Source organism: Engystomops pustulosus, chromosome 4 (assembly GCF_040894005.1).
Source record: "Engystomops pustulosus chromosome 4, aEngPut4.maternal, whole genome shotgun sequence".
Lineage (NCBI taxonomy): Eukaryota > Metazoa > Chordata > Amphibia > Anura > Leptodactylidae > Engystomops > Engystomops pustulosus.
Genome location: NC_092414.1, coordinates 59,739,263 through 59,756,185, shown reverse-complemented (window position 1 = coordinate 59,756,185; position 16,923 = coordinate 59,739,263). Strand labels below are relative to the sequence as shown.

Sequence of the window (16,923 nt, the reverse complement as noted above, 5' to 3'; positions counted from 1 at the left end):
TTTTGCTCAAAAAACATTCAAAAACCTGGTCATAATAGCCGCATACATGCAGATCTGCAGCACTTTAAACTGCAAATCCATAGTAGAGAATCAGGTTCTACTCAATATGGCTTTACTTTCTGTTGTCCGGTTTTACCCACAAAGGATCACCAAAACTGAATAGTGATATTAGATGGATAGATTTTCAGTATCAGTTGGGTGGGGGTCTGATTCACGCTGTCTATTCGTGTGGTGGAGTTGAGCGCAGTTCCTAAGCCTGGCTAATACACAAACTATGACAATGTACTTCCTGGTGTTGTTTTTGGGAATGGAGCTTGGCAGAATCTGCTGACAATTGGAACTCCAACTCTTAACTGATAGTGATAACTGATAACTGATTCTATGGGTAGGTAACCTAGAAACCCTCATTATACCTATCAAAACATTAAAGGAGTTTTCCCATGAAGTTAATTTATTACCTATCCTCAGGACCTGTCTTGCTCTGTGAAATGTTTTGGAAGATCCATCAAAATCTATGGAATGCAGGAAGAAAACTAAGGGCACACTTCACAGGACCAGACAATGATAGAAGTTGGCAATACATGGCAGCTAAGGGGGACTTGTCATCAGACATTAATCTCCCTATCCACATGATGTCCTTAAAGGGGTTTTACAAGGTTTACAAATTATCACCTATCAACAAGAAAGGAAATAATATGGTGATCGCTGAGGATCCAACTGTTGAAACCCCCAGTAATCCGGAACAGGGTCCCTTTCTCACTAATGAGTAGAGCAGAAGGATGAGAATGGGTTCTGCCAATTCATTAATAGTATGGGAGTGTTGAAAAATGACTGAGCACAGTGGGACACATTTACAAATAGTTGTACAAACTGCACTAAAAGTGTGTTTATCTGTGTATAATGCCAGGTGCGCCACAAAGTGTTTCATGCACCAGTAATTTGTCTCAGACACTTCTTAATAAGTTTGGCTATCACTGGCACTCATTTAGACAGGAGATAACCAAGCACTGTGCTCAGCAATTTCCAACAATCCTGCCATTCTTTACTCTTCCCATTTGAACCTGTGTTTGGTCTAAAGGGCCATTACTTTCTTGATAACTTCCCCAATGCAAGATTACGAGAAGTGGGGGGGGATCCATGTTAAACTTCTACATGCAGAAGGAAAGGTTGGAAAATGGTGTTTAGTGTGTTATTAGTGGCAGGTGATGTGGTAAATTGGAAAGTTACATGTTTCAAAATGCACCTAAAATGAGAATGTATAATTCTTTATCATGCAGGATATTATCTTTAATGTAAAAACAGCCTTTAACAAAGAGTTTGACGTGGTCTACAGACAGAAAGAACAAGAGGTGTCTCGGGTGAATGAAAGGAATCAGAGGATCCTGGAGATAATGTCTGAGCTTAATATACAGGAAAAACTAATAGAACCTAAATTCACAGATAATGAAAAGCCGGAGAGAGCCCTGACTGTGGATGATTCTGAGGTAGTAATGGGAAATCTGTGAGCATGCTCAAATGTCTGTGTCTCATCTCACATAGATGAGATTTTTAACATCCCTCTTACATGTCTTATACAGCAATATAATCATCTTTGGATTTTATATATGTAAATAAGAAGGAAAAATCCAGCACAAATCCACTAAAAGAGAATTCTGTGCACTACCCTGACCTGAACATATTAATAGAAGGAAATGGTTGTAATCTCATATTATACATGAGAACATTTCAAGCACAGTCAAACAATAAAAAATGTGAGCTAGGATAGGTTCTCATCACATTTATTTCATACATTGGGAGAATTCCTGACGTGTCCTTACAACTGCGTTCTACAAATATATGCTCCTATGGTGAAATATGTTTCCCCGTTCCCCTTCTCTTCCCCTTAAAGCAGGAGGATTGAACATGTTCAGGGTGTCTCCTGAGTAGCTTAACTGCTCATAGATAGTGATATCAGTAAGGACCTCCCAGATCCCATGCTCAGTGGAGGCCAGAGTGGATGCAGTACTGTTGCATCTGTCCCCCATAGGCTATTATGGCCTCCACTGAGGGTATACGTCACTCTCCAGCAGGAAGGAGGATAGAAAGAAACAGCGGGTGATTTATCAGGAGTGTCTGAGAGCAGACTGTGCTAGTTGCATATGGTAACCAATCAGAGCTCAGCTTTCATTTTCCTACAGCTGTTTATAAAATTTAAGCTGAATTCTGATTGGTTTCCATGGGCTACTACAATAGTTCTGCTCTCAGACACTTCTGATAAATCTCCCCCACGGTCTGGGTTAAGTTTTTCTATACTAAATTCCCTGGTGGATGTGATGTATACTGTGCAGAAGGACTCCCCCTGCCAGTATATGTCTATGCATACACTCATTGTATATTTGCCAGGAGCATTCCTGGCGTACATGCGTGCAATAATCGTAATGTGAACCCAGGCTTATATAGATGTTTATTGTATGACATTATAAGTGATTGTGTCATTAATATCAATGTTACTCTGTTAAGATAAAAGTTGAAAAATATTTAACACCTGAACAAAAAATAAAGGCAGAGCAGCAAGCGAAGCAAGAAGAGGAGAAGCGTCTAGCTGCACAGGTAAGTGGAGACTGGATCATCATTCATTATTATTATTGGGGAGAGTTCTGTAACAGTGATCTGTTGTACAAGAGAGTTATTAAGCATTTACTTATATATTAACAATTTTCAATACAAAAACTCACTGGGGCATATTTATCAGGACCTCTGCGCCATGTCAGTGGAACAGAGGCCCTGAAATAATCGCAAATGCTAGCTTAGTGGTAGCACTTGCGACTATTTGCCCCAATCACCTTCATGTCAGTGGGGTGTGAAGGAGGGGCGCGACCGGTCAAGCGGAGGGCGCGGCCAGCTGGGAGTGGGCAAGCGCTAGGCATTACTGTCCCTGTGCCAGCACACTCACTGCCGCCGGCGACTTTTCACATATGAAAAGTCGCCAACAGCGTTTATTCTGCGTGACAGCCTGCCCTGATACATCAAGAGACTGAAGCCTCTTGATGTATCCCGCTGCGAATATGCAGCCGCGGGCCTATCATGATAAATGCCCCCACTGTTTTAATGAAATCCCCTATAAACAAAAACTCTTGCATAAATGTGTTTTTTTGGAACAACATGTAACTTTCTACCATTTAATAGTTGCCACTTGACCTCTGAAAGTCTGTTGGCTGCATTTGAGGGGGCATAGATGCTTATGGCCAAGCACATTTCTTATGATTGATGCTAGAAACTGGCAGAAACTAGAGCTAAAATCTGTGCCAGCTATTCGATTTACTGGAGAACGAGGGGTAGGAGATTTGCTATGTCACTAAAGCCTGTTTGTGGGTTGTAGCCAGTGCTGGATGTAGTCTACTATGAACCTTGGGCTGTATATGAATTGTGGGCCCCTGATCTTGAGCTTTTGAATACATATGTACAGCCGCCTACACCTAATCCCCTGCTGATTCATGTCTACTAAGGTTATTCAGATGTATATGCCAGTGTTTTCCTTTTTTATTCACCATGGACAACCCCTTTAAATTATTATGCAAATACTAAAAAAAATTGGACAACATTAACAACAACTGACAATACCTCCACCAAACTTGGAGGGCAGAGTTGTCTTACTGACTTGTGACTTACACATGCTGAGAGTTGTCTCATACATTAGAAGGTTAGTCACAGTTGCTGATCAGACCCAGGTCGATCGGCTAGATACAGGATCCCCCATATAATTCAATTGATATATGCCGCTCCCCTTATTTGTTGCAGTACCCCCACAAATATATAGGACCCGCCCCCAGAATAATTGAATTTATATACAGCTTTTTTTTAAAATTTATAGACAATGTCACAGTAATTAATTAACATATACACAAGGAACCAGCCACAATAAAAGAATTTATATATATAACCTCCCAATAATAGAATTTATATATATAACCTCCCAATATTAGAATTTATATACATCAACTAGCAATAATAGAATATATATATATTAGCTCCCAAATATAGAATTTATATACATCACCCCCTCTATCATTGAATTTACATACATCACCTTCACCCTTGTTAATTTTGCACTAACCTATAAGTTTATCTTTCTCAGGAAGACAATGCCAAACAGCGAGCCCTCACTGACATGATGGGAGGTGTCTTAGAGGTGAAGAAGGAAGATATTTTGAGAATGGTGAGAGCATCAGTTATGACAAAACCATTGATACCTCTGAGTATTACAAAAGCGATGTACAAATACATAATATAATGGGAGGGATTTACTAATTGTGCCGCAAGGACAACTGTCGGCATCGGAGATCAGTCTCCGTAAAGCATAGCCCGATGTATTAAAGTGGTGCACGGCTGTTAGTGATTACTGGGTAGACGGAATTAATCAGTCGTGTGCCAGAAAAATGCCGGTAGTAATGAAGTGTGCGCCAAAATTTTACATGTACCGCGCCTTAATTTTCCTCTCAGACCAATTTTTTCCTGGTCTAACGTGCGCCAAAAGTTGCGCCTAAAAATACCGACAAAATACACATAAATGGGGAGGATAGTGAGGAAACGTTAGGCCACGCCCACTTGTGCCAAAAAAAGACTGAGGTGTCGGGATAGTTAGAAACATCTGTTCTTTCTGGCGCAAACTCATTATAAATGATCTGCAACGCAGATGCGATAATACTTGTGCCCCAATATGTTATCAGACCTCCCAACTTTTCGTTGTAGGTCATATATGTATTCCTCACAAAATAATAATTTTGGAGACTCTTTTCACTGTACTCTCTGTTGTGCTGAGTCCTTACTTATTGCTACCAAAACTTTATGAATAAATTACTTACATGGTGGAACCACTTGGGTGGGGTGTTGTTCATGCCCTCTCCGATATGATCAGCAAATCATTCTAGTTCTTCTTCAGCACTTTGGTTGATTCCACTACTAATTCCTAAAGCATTTACCTACAAACCCTGTTTCCCTGAAAATAAGACCTAGTGAAATTTTTTTACGCTAAGGAATATAAGGCCTCCCCTGAAAATAAGACCTAGCGGCAGTCATTACCACAGCTACCCCCACATTATACATTAGTATTAGTGGATCATATATTACAAGAGGTTGTGACATGTGTGTAGAGTTCATAGGATAAAATCACTGTTTGTTGCAAATGCTACGAGCAGCTGCCCAAAAAAAAGTAGGGATCATTGAAGGAAAGTGCTAAACATGAGAGATTGGTGCGAATGATTCCAATAGAAATGGAGTCACAAGAAATTCAGCATCAAATTCAGATTTCAGAGAGTTATAAAGATGTTACAGAAGTTTTTGACATAATGGTCTTGCTTTTTGTGAATAAATACCAGGATTGAAAATGTACCAGAGATTGTTGTACCCGGACAGAGAGTAAGAAGACTTGCATGATGGTATTCAGAATTCAGTCTTATTTTGGGGGAAAAAGGGTATTAGTGTAAAGGGGTCTGTTCCTGGACAGAGTTTCTGTAAAGAGTATGGGGGTCATTTACTAAGGGCCCGATTCGCGTTTTCCCGACGTGTTACCCGAATATTTCCGATTTGCGCCGATTGTACCTGAATTGCCCCGGGTTTTTGGTGCACGCGATCGGAATTTGGCGCATCGCCGCCGGCATGCGCGCGACGGAAATCGGGGGGCGTGGCCGAACGAAAACCCGACGTATTCGGAAAAACCGCCGCATTTAAAAAAAAATTGTGTCGCGAAAATTTCACTCACCTTCATCCTGGGTAGGCCGGTGTATTTCGAGGCATTCCAGCGGACTTCAGCGCAGCCGCGCCACCTGGTGGACGTCGGAGGAACTGCATTGATGAATCCCGGCCGGACCCGAATCCAGCGCAGAGAACGCGCCGCTGGATCGCGAACGGACCGGGTAAGTAAATGTGCCCCTATGTGTATATTAGAGTAAATAAGAGTATATTTTCTTAAAATTAAATTTGTCTACATTTTTGAATGAATAGCAAAAAATAGATATATTTAGTCTTCATATATAACTTATAGGCCCACATTTGTTAAAGTGTTAGAAAGAACGGGCAAACTGCTTGTACATGTATTTATTACGTGTCTGCGCGGTTTTTGATACATGGGGCAGACTTACACCTAAATAATAAATGTTCCTCAGGGATTCTGCCCACTTAAACTGTCCTTCTAGCTGAGATTCAGTGTACAAAACATCCGTAATATTGGTAATAGACAATTGTTTGGTTAAAGTCCATTACCTTATGTATCATGTGTTTCAGGAAGTGCCACAGCCGAGTTTTGTGTCCAAAGCTGAAACTGAATGGACTGAAGACGAAAAAAAGCAGTTCAAGGACTATGATAAAAAATGTAAGGATCTCAGCGAGGAAAAGGAAAAGTACAGGAAGGTAAGAGAGGCAAATGTGAGCCTTTTACTTTTATGTTTCCAAAAAGTAAACTAAAGTTCCTTCAATGGGTTTTCCAACTGCTGGAAAAGTAATAAGGTAAAATAGAGTCAATACACATTTCCCTCTGCCCTTCTTTTTCCCTTACTTTCTTCCTGCTCAGAGATAAACATACGCCACCTCCTGCCACATACGGAGGCTCCGGCTTCCTGTTGTATTTGGCGGGATGGCTGTGCATTTCTTTCCTAAGGGAGGACAGAGGGTAAGGGGAAGTGTCCTGGAACCTGTCAGCACTTATACACCAAGCCCTCCCTGGCATAGAATTACCTGTGAACTTTCATACATGAACTTTCGCTGCCTCGCTGCACCCATCATCACGCCCCTCAAAGCCCACTTGCTGTGGATGTGGCATAAAGGGGGAAATAATCGCAATTACTGGCCTTGTGCAAGAAAAATAGCTTACAAGCCCTGATAAATATCCCTCAATTAACTTGATAAAGTGTCTAATAACTGGGATGTTCCAGGAATAAGCATATTTCATATTCAAATAGATAAATACATTATAAGTAGAGATGAGCGAGTATACTCGTCCGAGTATACTGCTCGGTCGAGTATTAGCATACTCGGACCGGCTCGTTACTCGGACGAGTATCTCGCCGGCTCGAGATCGAGCAGTAAATTAATAAAATAAATTGAATAAAAGTATTTTTATTGTAAAAAAAAAAATATTACACATGTTTCCATATGTTTTACTTGTAAGAACACATTGAAATAACACTATTCTTCACTTTCCAGGTGTTCGCGCGTGTCTCCCGCTAAGTTAGGAGATGTTCAGAACATCTGGAATGTGAAGAATAGTGTTCTTTCAATGTGTTCTGCACTTAAATGGTCCTGTATTCACTGTTTTTAATGTTTTAATTCTATTCTTCACTTTGCAGCTGTGCGCGCGTATCTCCGAACCTATCGGGAGATACGCGCGCACACCTGCAATGTGAAGAATAGAATTAAAACATTAAAAACAGTGAACACAGGAGCATTTAAGTGCAGAACACATTGAAAGAACACTATTCTTCACATTCCAGATGTTCGTGCACATCTCCTAACTTAGCGGGAGACACGCGCGAACACCTGCAAAGTGAAGAATAGTGTTATTTCAATGTGTTCTTACAAGTAAAACATCTGCAAACATCTGAAAAATTTTTTTTTTGCACTGTTCTTTTACTGTTCAGTTTTATAAAAAAAATGCTCGGGTCTCCCATTGATTTCAATGGGGCTCGTTATTCGAGACGAGCACTCGAGCATCTGGAAAAGTTCGTCTCGAATAACGAGCACCCGAGCATTTTAGTGCTCGCTCATCTCTAATTATAAGCTAACATGTAATTAGTTGTTATTTTAAATATTAGACATATATTACAATGAAGAATTGCTACTGGCCCTTTAATTAGTCTATTGGTTTTGTCCCTATGACGGAGAGACAGGTGAGCAGATGGCCGCTGGTCACATGTCCACATCACATGTCCTGCACCTGCCTGTTTGGCTGTAGTCGGTTGGTGGCAGTGCTTCCAGTATGTTGTGGTGAGACACATCTCAGTCACATGTGCAGTAATGGCAGTTACACATTATTACTATGCTAACAGATCACGACAGGCTGTTACATCATCACTGGGAGCAGAGCATGAGGTGGAGGAGCTGAAGGATCATGGGACTTGTAGTATTCTTTAGAAGCCATCTTGGAGATAACTGCCTATTTTAGAAAACACATAACATTTAGTGAATCATAAAAGCAAACTATTTACGCTCCATTTTGTGACTAATGACATTGAGGTTTGTTGTAATCATTTATTTATAGCATTATGGGTTTTTGTATCACAATTTCATATTCCCGGAATACCCCTTTAAATGAATCTTCTATCAAAATGAAGCATGATAAACCAGGGACACTTACGCATATATTCAGGCACTGCAACTATGGTAATCCTTTATATCTGTTATCCATGGCCTCCTTCCTTCTAAAATCAACTTTTAAAATTGTGCTTGTGAGAGAGGCTGAAACAGCCTGTAAATCTGTGGCACAAAGGGGCTCTGGTAATGCCCTCAGTACCCTTCTAGCTTAACATAATTGTAATGTTGATTTTAGAAGAAAGGAAATCATGAATAACAAATATCAGAAGAACACTGCAGTCACAGTGCCTGGATCTATGAGTTTATCATGCTTGATATGCATAGTAGTAGTAGTAGTAGTAGATTTCTTATAACTCTTTACAGACAGTTCTGGGGTAGTTTTATCTCCTTATAGAGTCATCATATGAAATATGCTGTATGTATAGGAAGAGTTCATTTTTCCCCTCCTTTTCTTGCTGTGTAGGGAACTTCAAATAGCTCTTCACTACAGGAAAAGTATGGAGCATAATAAAGTATATTGCAACGTTTACTATTATCACCTGCTTTATTCATTTCTTAAATGTAAAAAATTTGCATCAAAGGACTATTTATGCTTTAAGCCACTATTTTCTGCTCCGCTCCGGATACGTTCTGCACATAGTTCACTCGGTACTGTAGTAAATCTCTTCCGCTGTGTGTATATTCCGCCTAAAGGGTTAAAATTGCAATGGTAATGTACGGTCTATATGTTCATGATTACGTTTTGTATGGAAATTATGTTTTGAGTGATCTCCTTGGCCATTAACCTCTGTTCATTTTATCTCTAGATACTGGAGGCAGAAATGAAGAAGATTCAGGTGTCTATAATGGAGACCACTGTAGCTTTTGATGAGATTTTGACAAAATTATTTGAAAAAAAGGTGAAATGTGAAATGGTCATCTATCAGGTATTTAACTGTATTTAACTCTTTAAAATGTATGTTTTTTCTAAATATCCCACAACGGGTGCTAATAATGCATGCACTACAACCCTCCAGCCAGAAAACATCCTTTAAGTGAATAGACATAATTTCTGTGTCATCTGCCATGCTCCTTATGCTATGTATGCGGTAGATGTTACATTTTATAATATGTTAATAGATTTTTGTTACCTACTATGGGTATGGAAAGTATTCAGACCCCTTTAAATCTTTCACTCTTTGTTTCTTGGTAAGATCAATACAGTTTTTTTTGCTTATTAATGGACAATCTGCACCCCATCTTAACAGAGGGGAGTCTGCCGTCAGCACACTCTCCCATAAAGCCCCGACTGGTGGAGGCAGCTGTGATAGTTGACTTTGTGTAACTTTCTACCATCTCCCTACTACATCTCTGAAGCTCAGTCACAGTGATATTTGGGTTTTCTTCACCTCTCTCACCAAGGCTCTTCTAGCACGATTTCTTAGTTTGGCGGGACAGCCAGGTTGAGGAAGAGTTGTAGTGCTCCAAAATTTACTCCATTTAATGGAGGCTACTGTGCTCTTAGGAACCTTGAGTGCTGCAGAGATTCTTTTGTAACCTTGGCCAGATCTGTGCCTTGCCACAATTCTGTCTCTGAGCTTCATAAGCAGTTCCTCAGATCTCATGTGCTCTGACATGCACTGTGAGTCATGAGGTCTGAAATAGATGGGTAAGTGTCTTTTCTAAACAAGTCTATTTAATTAAGCACAACTGGACTCCAATGAAGGAGTAGAACGATCTAAAGGAGGATCAGAAGGAAATTGACAGCTGCGAGTTCAATATGAGTGTCAAAGCAAAGAGTCTGCATACTTATGACCATGTGTTATTTCAGTTTTTCTTTAATAAATTATCATAAATATCTAGATTTCAGTTTCTTCTCTGTCAAGATGTGGTGCAGAGTGTACAACCAATTGGTTGCAATGAAACAAAGAGTGAAAAATTGAATGGGTTCTGAATACTTTCCGTATCCACTGTATAAATAGCCTGGCGAAGATTGTAAATAGAGAATTTGGATTGAAAGCTTTGTACAACTTGTCTTGGGATACAATGCCTCTATTGTGTACAGGACAGAAGGTGCTTCAGATTGACATCACTTCTTTTTTAAATCTTTTTTGGATGGTGTCAGTTACATCATGACACTTTATGATGGTTCTCAGCTTCTTGGGGACATTGTATGATGAAGATCCTGCCTGGCGTAGCTTTTTGAAATTAACCAGCGGCTGTAAAGCTGAATGCTTGCTATCTGTAATTGTTTCACTATCCCTACACCAACCCCCTCCAGGGCCAGCTGCACCCCACTTCACACCCTTCCACGCCCCCTTCAATTATAATTGCAATGCCTAGCGGTTCACAAGGCGGTGCGGAGGGTGTGGTCCCATCAGCTTCTAGTTACGCCACTGATTGCGATTATTTCAGGGCTTGTATTATACAAGAAAGCTGCCATACGAGTCATATAAATCTTCCCCTATATGTATATGAGCATCCGTTTCAGGTTTGTTTTAAATGAGTAAACTTTTTTGGCAGGAAGAACTGAAAATAAGCAATCTTCTATTCTCAATTCTTATTGAAGAAGAGATAAATATCAGAGCAGCACAACTGAACCAGGTCATGGACAAGAAGAGGAAGCTGAAGGTGGGGCTACCAATAATGTAGGAAGTACTAAGTTTTACACTTCTCAACTAACAACATCTTCAGGATGGGTAAGAAATCCAGAATCCATCTGTTTTAGGACACCTTGGTGCTTATGTACTAAGGGTCGCGGATCGTACTTTCGTCGGTCTGTTAACCATCCACAGGTCCTTATGGCTTATTTCAGTAAAGTAATTGACAGCTGTATTAAGGGGGATGGTGGCTAGATACAACAACAGAATAGTTCAATGATCTAACTCTTAAAGAGGACCTGATAGGTCAATTTGGGACCCTAAACCAACTATAGGTTCTTATGGACCTGTGGTTTAGTGTCCCAAATCTCCCCTGCGCTGTACATACATTGTGGCTAAAGAAGCTGGTGTAGTACATCCTAGTCATCCAGGGCATTATCAATTGCCTCATCGCAAGAGGAGCCGCTGGTGTGGGATCTTGAAATGTGAGTCCGATGTGCCTCACATTTAGGTAAGTGTATACGTTTTTTTTTCCATTTTCCCCCACGTACAGGCCTCATACAGGTCATTTTGGGACCCTCAACCACATAAGGACCTTTTAGGACATTTGTTTTGGGGTCCTAAATCGACCTGTCAAGGTTAGAAAATTAAGCTATTCTGATGTTGTATCTAGTCACCGTCCCCCTTAATAGAATTGTCAATGACTTTACTGAGATGCCTATATGGAGATATCTTTGTTCTTTCTGTTGCAGACTACAATGCAAGTCGGGCAAGTTAAAAAAAAAGCTTTGTAAAATTATAAAATAGATTTTTATATTAAATATGTCATTTTGTTACGGTTACAGAATCAAACCGCGGACCTTGTTAAGACTTTCAAAGCTGCAGTGGAGTCTTTCAGAGAGTCTTATGATGACCTTGTGGCGGAAGATAAGGTAAAAACCTAAGCATTAAATACAAATTGTTTTAACATTTTCTAATATCATTAAAACTAATCCACAAAAAAAAAAGAGTGGAAAAAAACCTAGTGTCATGACAACTCTATCATCAGATTCTTTACTGATAATATGGCGTCTGTTTTGGTTTAGTTGTTAGATCGCGGGTTCAAGAAGGAATTTTCTGATGTTCCAGCTCACCTCGTGGATCAGCTTTATAAACTATACAGAAAGAGGCCAAGGTAGGGCTGCCCGGAGATTCTCCTGGATGAGTTGTCACCAGGAATATCTAGTACAAATCACATGTGTTCCTTGTTGTAGAGTTCAGAGACTCAGGACTCAGACTGAAAGTGAGGCGCCATTTGGTGATCGTCCAGGATCAGGGAAGGCTCATAAAGACTCACTTCTTCAGCTAATGAAAGCTATGGATGAACTTGATGCACCAGAGCACATGCCGGAAGGGCTCGATCTACCAGTGTGGGAACGTTTCTGTCTGTCAAGAAGGTCAAAAATGGAATACGAACAGCAAGTATGTGATAGAAAACATTAGATAGCTCTGTCCCCTTTACTGGTGGATTACTGTACAAATTGGGGCACAATTACTAAGTTTTCTGATGGACTTTGCATGTGCTTTTAGATGCAAACTGCTTGCACATGTATTTAAGAATTGTATGCACCACAAATGTGTTGCACGTGACCGCTTTGTGGCGCAGCTGCACTAGCCTCCGAGCCACACAGATTAGGGGGCGTTCCGGCTCTCAGTCGGGACATGCACCTGATTTAACCGGTTCGCGACCGCCCGCCGTGTATTCACGGCGGCGGTCGCGTCGCGCTGCATGGAGAGGGCCCACGGGCTGAGCCCTCTCCATAGCCGGTAAGTCTTTGCTGCATATTGCAGCAAAGGCTTACCGGTAACATCCGCGATCGGTGCTAGCACCGATCGCGGGTGTTTTTACAGCGTGGGCTGCCGGCAAAGCTGCCGGCAGCCGCAAACAGATAGCGGCGCATGGGCGCCGTCATCTTACCTGGGATCGCCGCTCCCCGTGACGTCATCGGGGGGCGGTGATCCGTCTCCATGGTAGCCTCGGGTCTTCCGAAGACCCGAGGCTATTTCGTTTTAACCCCTTCATTACAATGTGCTGATAGCACATTGTAATGAATGAGGAAGAAAATCCCCATATACTGCCATACTGTAGTATGGCAGTATATGATAGGATCGATCTGACAACCTAGGGTTAAAGTACCCTAGGGAGTCTGAAAAATAGTATAAATAAAAATAAAAAAAAGTTTAAAAAAAAAAAATTATAATAAAAAAACCTAAAATTTCAAATCACCCCCCTTTCCCTAGAACTGACATAAATATAAATAAACAGTAAAAATCATAAACACATCAGGTATCGACGCGTCCGAAAATGCCCGATCTATCAAAATATGATAACGGTTTTTCAATGCGTTTAACCCCGTAACGGAAAATAGCGCCCAAAGTCGAAAATGGCACTTTTTTGCCATTTTGAAAAATCTAAAAAAATCTATAAAAAGTGATCAAAAGGTCGTACAGTCCTAAAAATGATATCACTGAAAATATTATCAAATTTCGCAAAAAATTACACCATGCACAGCTCCGTACACCAAAGTATAAAAAAGTTATTAGCGCCAGAAGTTGGCAAAATCAAAAAAAATTTTTTTGTACAGGAGGTTTTAATTTTTGTAAATGTATGAAAACATTATAAAACCTATACAAATTTGGTATCCCCTTAATCGTACCGACCCAAAGAATAAAGTAGACATGTCATTTGGGGCGCTCAGTGAAAGACGTAATATCCAAGCCCACAAGAAAATGGCGCAAATGCGTTTTTTCACCATTTTCATTGCATTTGGAATTTTTTTCCCGCTTCCGAGTACATGGCATGAAATATTTAATACCATCACTATGAAATGCAATTTGTTACGCAGAAAACAAGCCGTCACACAGCTCTTTACGTGTAAAAATAAAAAAGTTATAGATTTTTGAAGGTGGGGAGTGAAAAATGGACATGAAAAAACAGGAAAGGGCCCGGTCCTTAACCGGTTAACATGCAAAGTCTGTCGCACGCCCTATGTTAAAGGTGCACAACAAAAAAGTTGGGGAACTTTGTCGGGCCAGTGCAGGGAAGCGACAAATTAATTATTTCTGATGCACGTTCTTAACGAATATGTCGTACCGAGCATTATACACAGGCTGAGAACTTTTACTGCAGTTTCCTAAATTCTTAGTAAATGTGCCCCATTGTCATGTACTTAACACATAAGCTTAACTCTATGTGAGTGGAAGATGCAGAAAATTTGGTAAATAGGAGCTACAGAAACAACTCATTGCTGTTTCCATAATATCAACTCCTTTCTATAAGAGATAGGAAAGAGTGTAGGACGTCCAGTTGCAGCTAATTTTCAGGGCTTGGCTTTTCTATCCTATTAAGAAAAAAAGGAAGGTTTAAAGCAGTAAATAAATTGTATCCTACATGGCCTAAAGCTGACCATACACATCAGATGTCACTGTTACGCTACATTCACACGACTGTACAGCCCGACAGGCATATGTTCACCGCGATGGAGAGGAGGGATGACCCCTCCCTTCTCCTTAGAGATACATGCCGCATGGTGCCGCAATATGGGGAATGTTAGGACATGTCCAAGCTTGCAGCCGTATGTACGTCCCCCAACGGTCGAGTGTACGTAGCGTTTATTGAAGGCCAACACGTATTTCTCCTGACATCCCCATAAACATATACATGCTGGGGTCAGGGAGTAAGAGCTCTCCTTATGGAGACTTTGCCAATTAAGGCCGCCTCGTAGGCGTGTGGAGACCTATAGCTCCTGGAGGGTTCTGGAAAATATGCAACTATTGAGATGGGACAAGAAAAACTACACCTCTTTTGCTACCTTGTAAGGCAGCTCCCTTACCATCAAGCATGACTGTCAGGAAGCCTAATGACATGATGTGTTTGGAATGGAGTTAGTGACATATAATCCTTAGAACAAAAGACAAGGCATATGTTATAACCCAGCTTTCTAATCCTTCTTCCCTCTGACATCTCACTATACATTAGATGGTTGACTGATCGTGCCAAAATAAGTGGTTTAGACAACCCTTTTTCTACATATAGATCTCGAACACACATTGATGCCACCCAGTATGATCGTTACACTGATACACTGATCGTTAGGTTGTATGTACAGTATTTATTTACTGTATTGTGCCTATTGCATCTCTTATGTTGTAGGTGAAGCGCAAGGCCCTGGTCCTAGCTGAGATGCAGGAATTCCTCCATAAAAGAATTGAAGAAGATGAAAAAACACGGCAGGACATTGAGGACATCATGCAAGAACTCAATATGTAACTAGTGAATCTTCGCTCCGTTTTAACTGGTTAATTTGGGACATATTTATCAGGGTTTGGTGGTGTTGCAATTCACTCTCTTTCACCAACTCCACGCCAAGTGGGCATGGAGGGACGTGAAGAGGGCCGTTCCTGGCATTGGAGTGGAACGCCCCACAATTCTGCACAAGACAGGACCTGCCGTACAATTGCCCACCAGCATGGCTGCCCACTGAATTTATCAGGGATGGCCGATGGGGCAATTTAATCATACACTGGTGCACAATGCCATCTGATGTCATCTCATATTTGTCTGTGGAAAAAAGACAAATAAAATTACTTTCCAATTGTTACCTCTGTGAAATGTATAGCACATAAATAAAAACAGAGGGGTTGGTCATTTTACCTTGTAATATGTGTGTAAGTGTGGGGGCAGGATATACAGTAATTTACCAATGTACATTTATAAAAAGTTCTGCTCTGCTTTCTTGATATGTAAAGAGAAGCCTCCTGTCTGTTACCTCATCAGCCAGACATTCCTGACCATAAAATGGCCACAGACGGAGGGTCATGTGATCTCTATCTGTCCATGAGCAAACGCCCTGCCAGGACCTTATGATAGTATTCGTGAATATTAGGTCCTGGCAGGGCGATTGCTCATGGACAGATCACATGACCCTCCATCTGTGGCCATTTTATGGTCAGAAATGTCTGACTGATGAGGTAAAAGCAGTGCAGAACTATTTATATATGTATATTGGTAAATTACCTAATATCCTGCCCCCCACACCCATTACAAAATACATGAGGTAAAGCGGCTAACCCTCTAAATAAGCAGACTTCAAGCCAAGAGTTTTGTGTAACATTAGGTAATTCTGTTATGTATTAACCATAACCTTCATATCTCTCTTGATTTTCTTGATTTTAGTTTACGAAATGAGAAAATGAAGTTTCAGCTAGATCTGACTGTGCAGTTCATACTTAAACAAGGTCAGGTGGAAGTGGAGAACACGGACCTGATCCCCAATTATACAGATGCCATACTTCTTCACAGGAGTGTCATAGAAGACCTTAACAACAATATACGGGTATATATATGTATATTATATATGATCAATCGTGAGGAACGGCTCTAAGGCTGGATGTACACATTACATAGCGTTCAGCAAATGTCTGGGTCTTCCAAGTCTCCCAAACAGAAGCATTCTCGGCTTGTGTACAGGAGTTTTCCCAGATGGGGCTATTATGGTACACTAATAAACACTTGTCTACCATTACTACCATACATGTGATGTTTAGCTATGATCATCATCAAGCTTTATGTTTCCAGGGGTTAGGCGAGCAGAAGATAGCTAGCATGATGGAAAGCAAAGATTTCCGGAAAGGAATCTTCCAACTGGAGTGGGAGCATAAAAAGATCCGAATGGAGATGGAAGACCTGAAGAAGAAGTCCAGAGATATCACAATGCTTCGTGTGACTAAAGAAATTCAGACAGTATGATGTTTCTTTAAATTTCATTGAGAACCAAAGCTAAAATAACAGTGGTTGCTGGATTCTCTACAAGACTGACTATGTGGAAGTCTCTTCTGGAGTATCCCTATACCTAGCAAAGAATAATAAAAACTAACCCCATTTGTAACTGTTACAGGAATGATGTAGATTTGTAATGAATGTTCTTTCTGTTATGTAAAAGATGCAGTATATCCTGATACAGAGTTATAGGATGTGATATCACACTATTGTATTAGCTCTTGTGCATTGTTTAGTCTGAAA

The 16,923-nt window shown here is 40.6% G+C and overlaps 1 protein-coding gene across 1 annotated transcript in view; it reads left to right on the top strand.

Annotated features, from left to right (window-relative positions):
- The window catches only part of CFAP43 (cilia and flagella associated protein 43), a 50,237-nt gene that overhangs the window by 30,387 nt on the left and 2,927 nt on the right, over positions 1-16,923 (top strand). The window contains exons 24-35 of the mRNA XM_072146043.1: positions 1,278-1,484; positions 2,500-2,589; positions 4,115-4,195; positions 6,259-6,384; positions 9,090-9,209; positions 10,786-10,893; positions 11,708-11,794; positions 11,948-12,036; positions 12,116-12,323; positions 15,055-15,167; positions 16,078-16,237; positions 16,480-16,644. Coding sequence (XP_072002144.1) covers positions 1,278-1,484; positions 2,500-2,589; positions 4,115-4,195; positions 6,259-6,384; positions 9,090-9,209; positions 10,786-10,893; positions 11,708-11,794; positions 11,948-12,036; positions 12,116-12,323; positions 15,055-15,167; positions 16,078-16,237; positions 16,480-16,644 — 1,554 coding nt within the window. The remainder of the gene's footprint in view (positions 1-1,277; positions 1,485-2,499; positions 2,590-4,114; positions 4,196-6,258; positions 6,385-9,089; positions 9,210-10,785; positions 10,894-11,707; positions 11,795-11,947; positions 12,037-12,115; positions 12,324-15,054; positions 15,168-16,077; positions 16,238-16,479; positions 16,645-16,923) is intronic.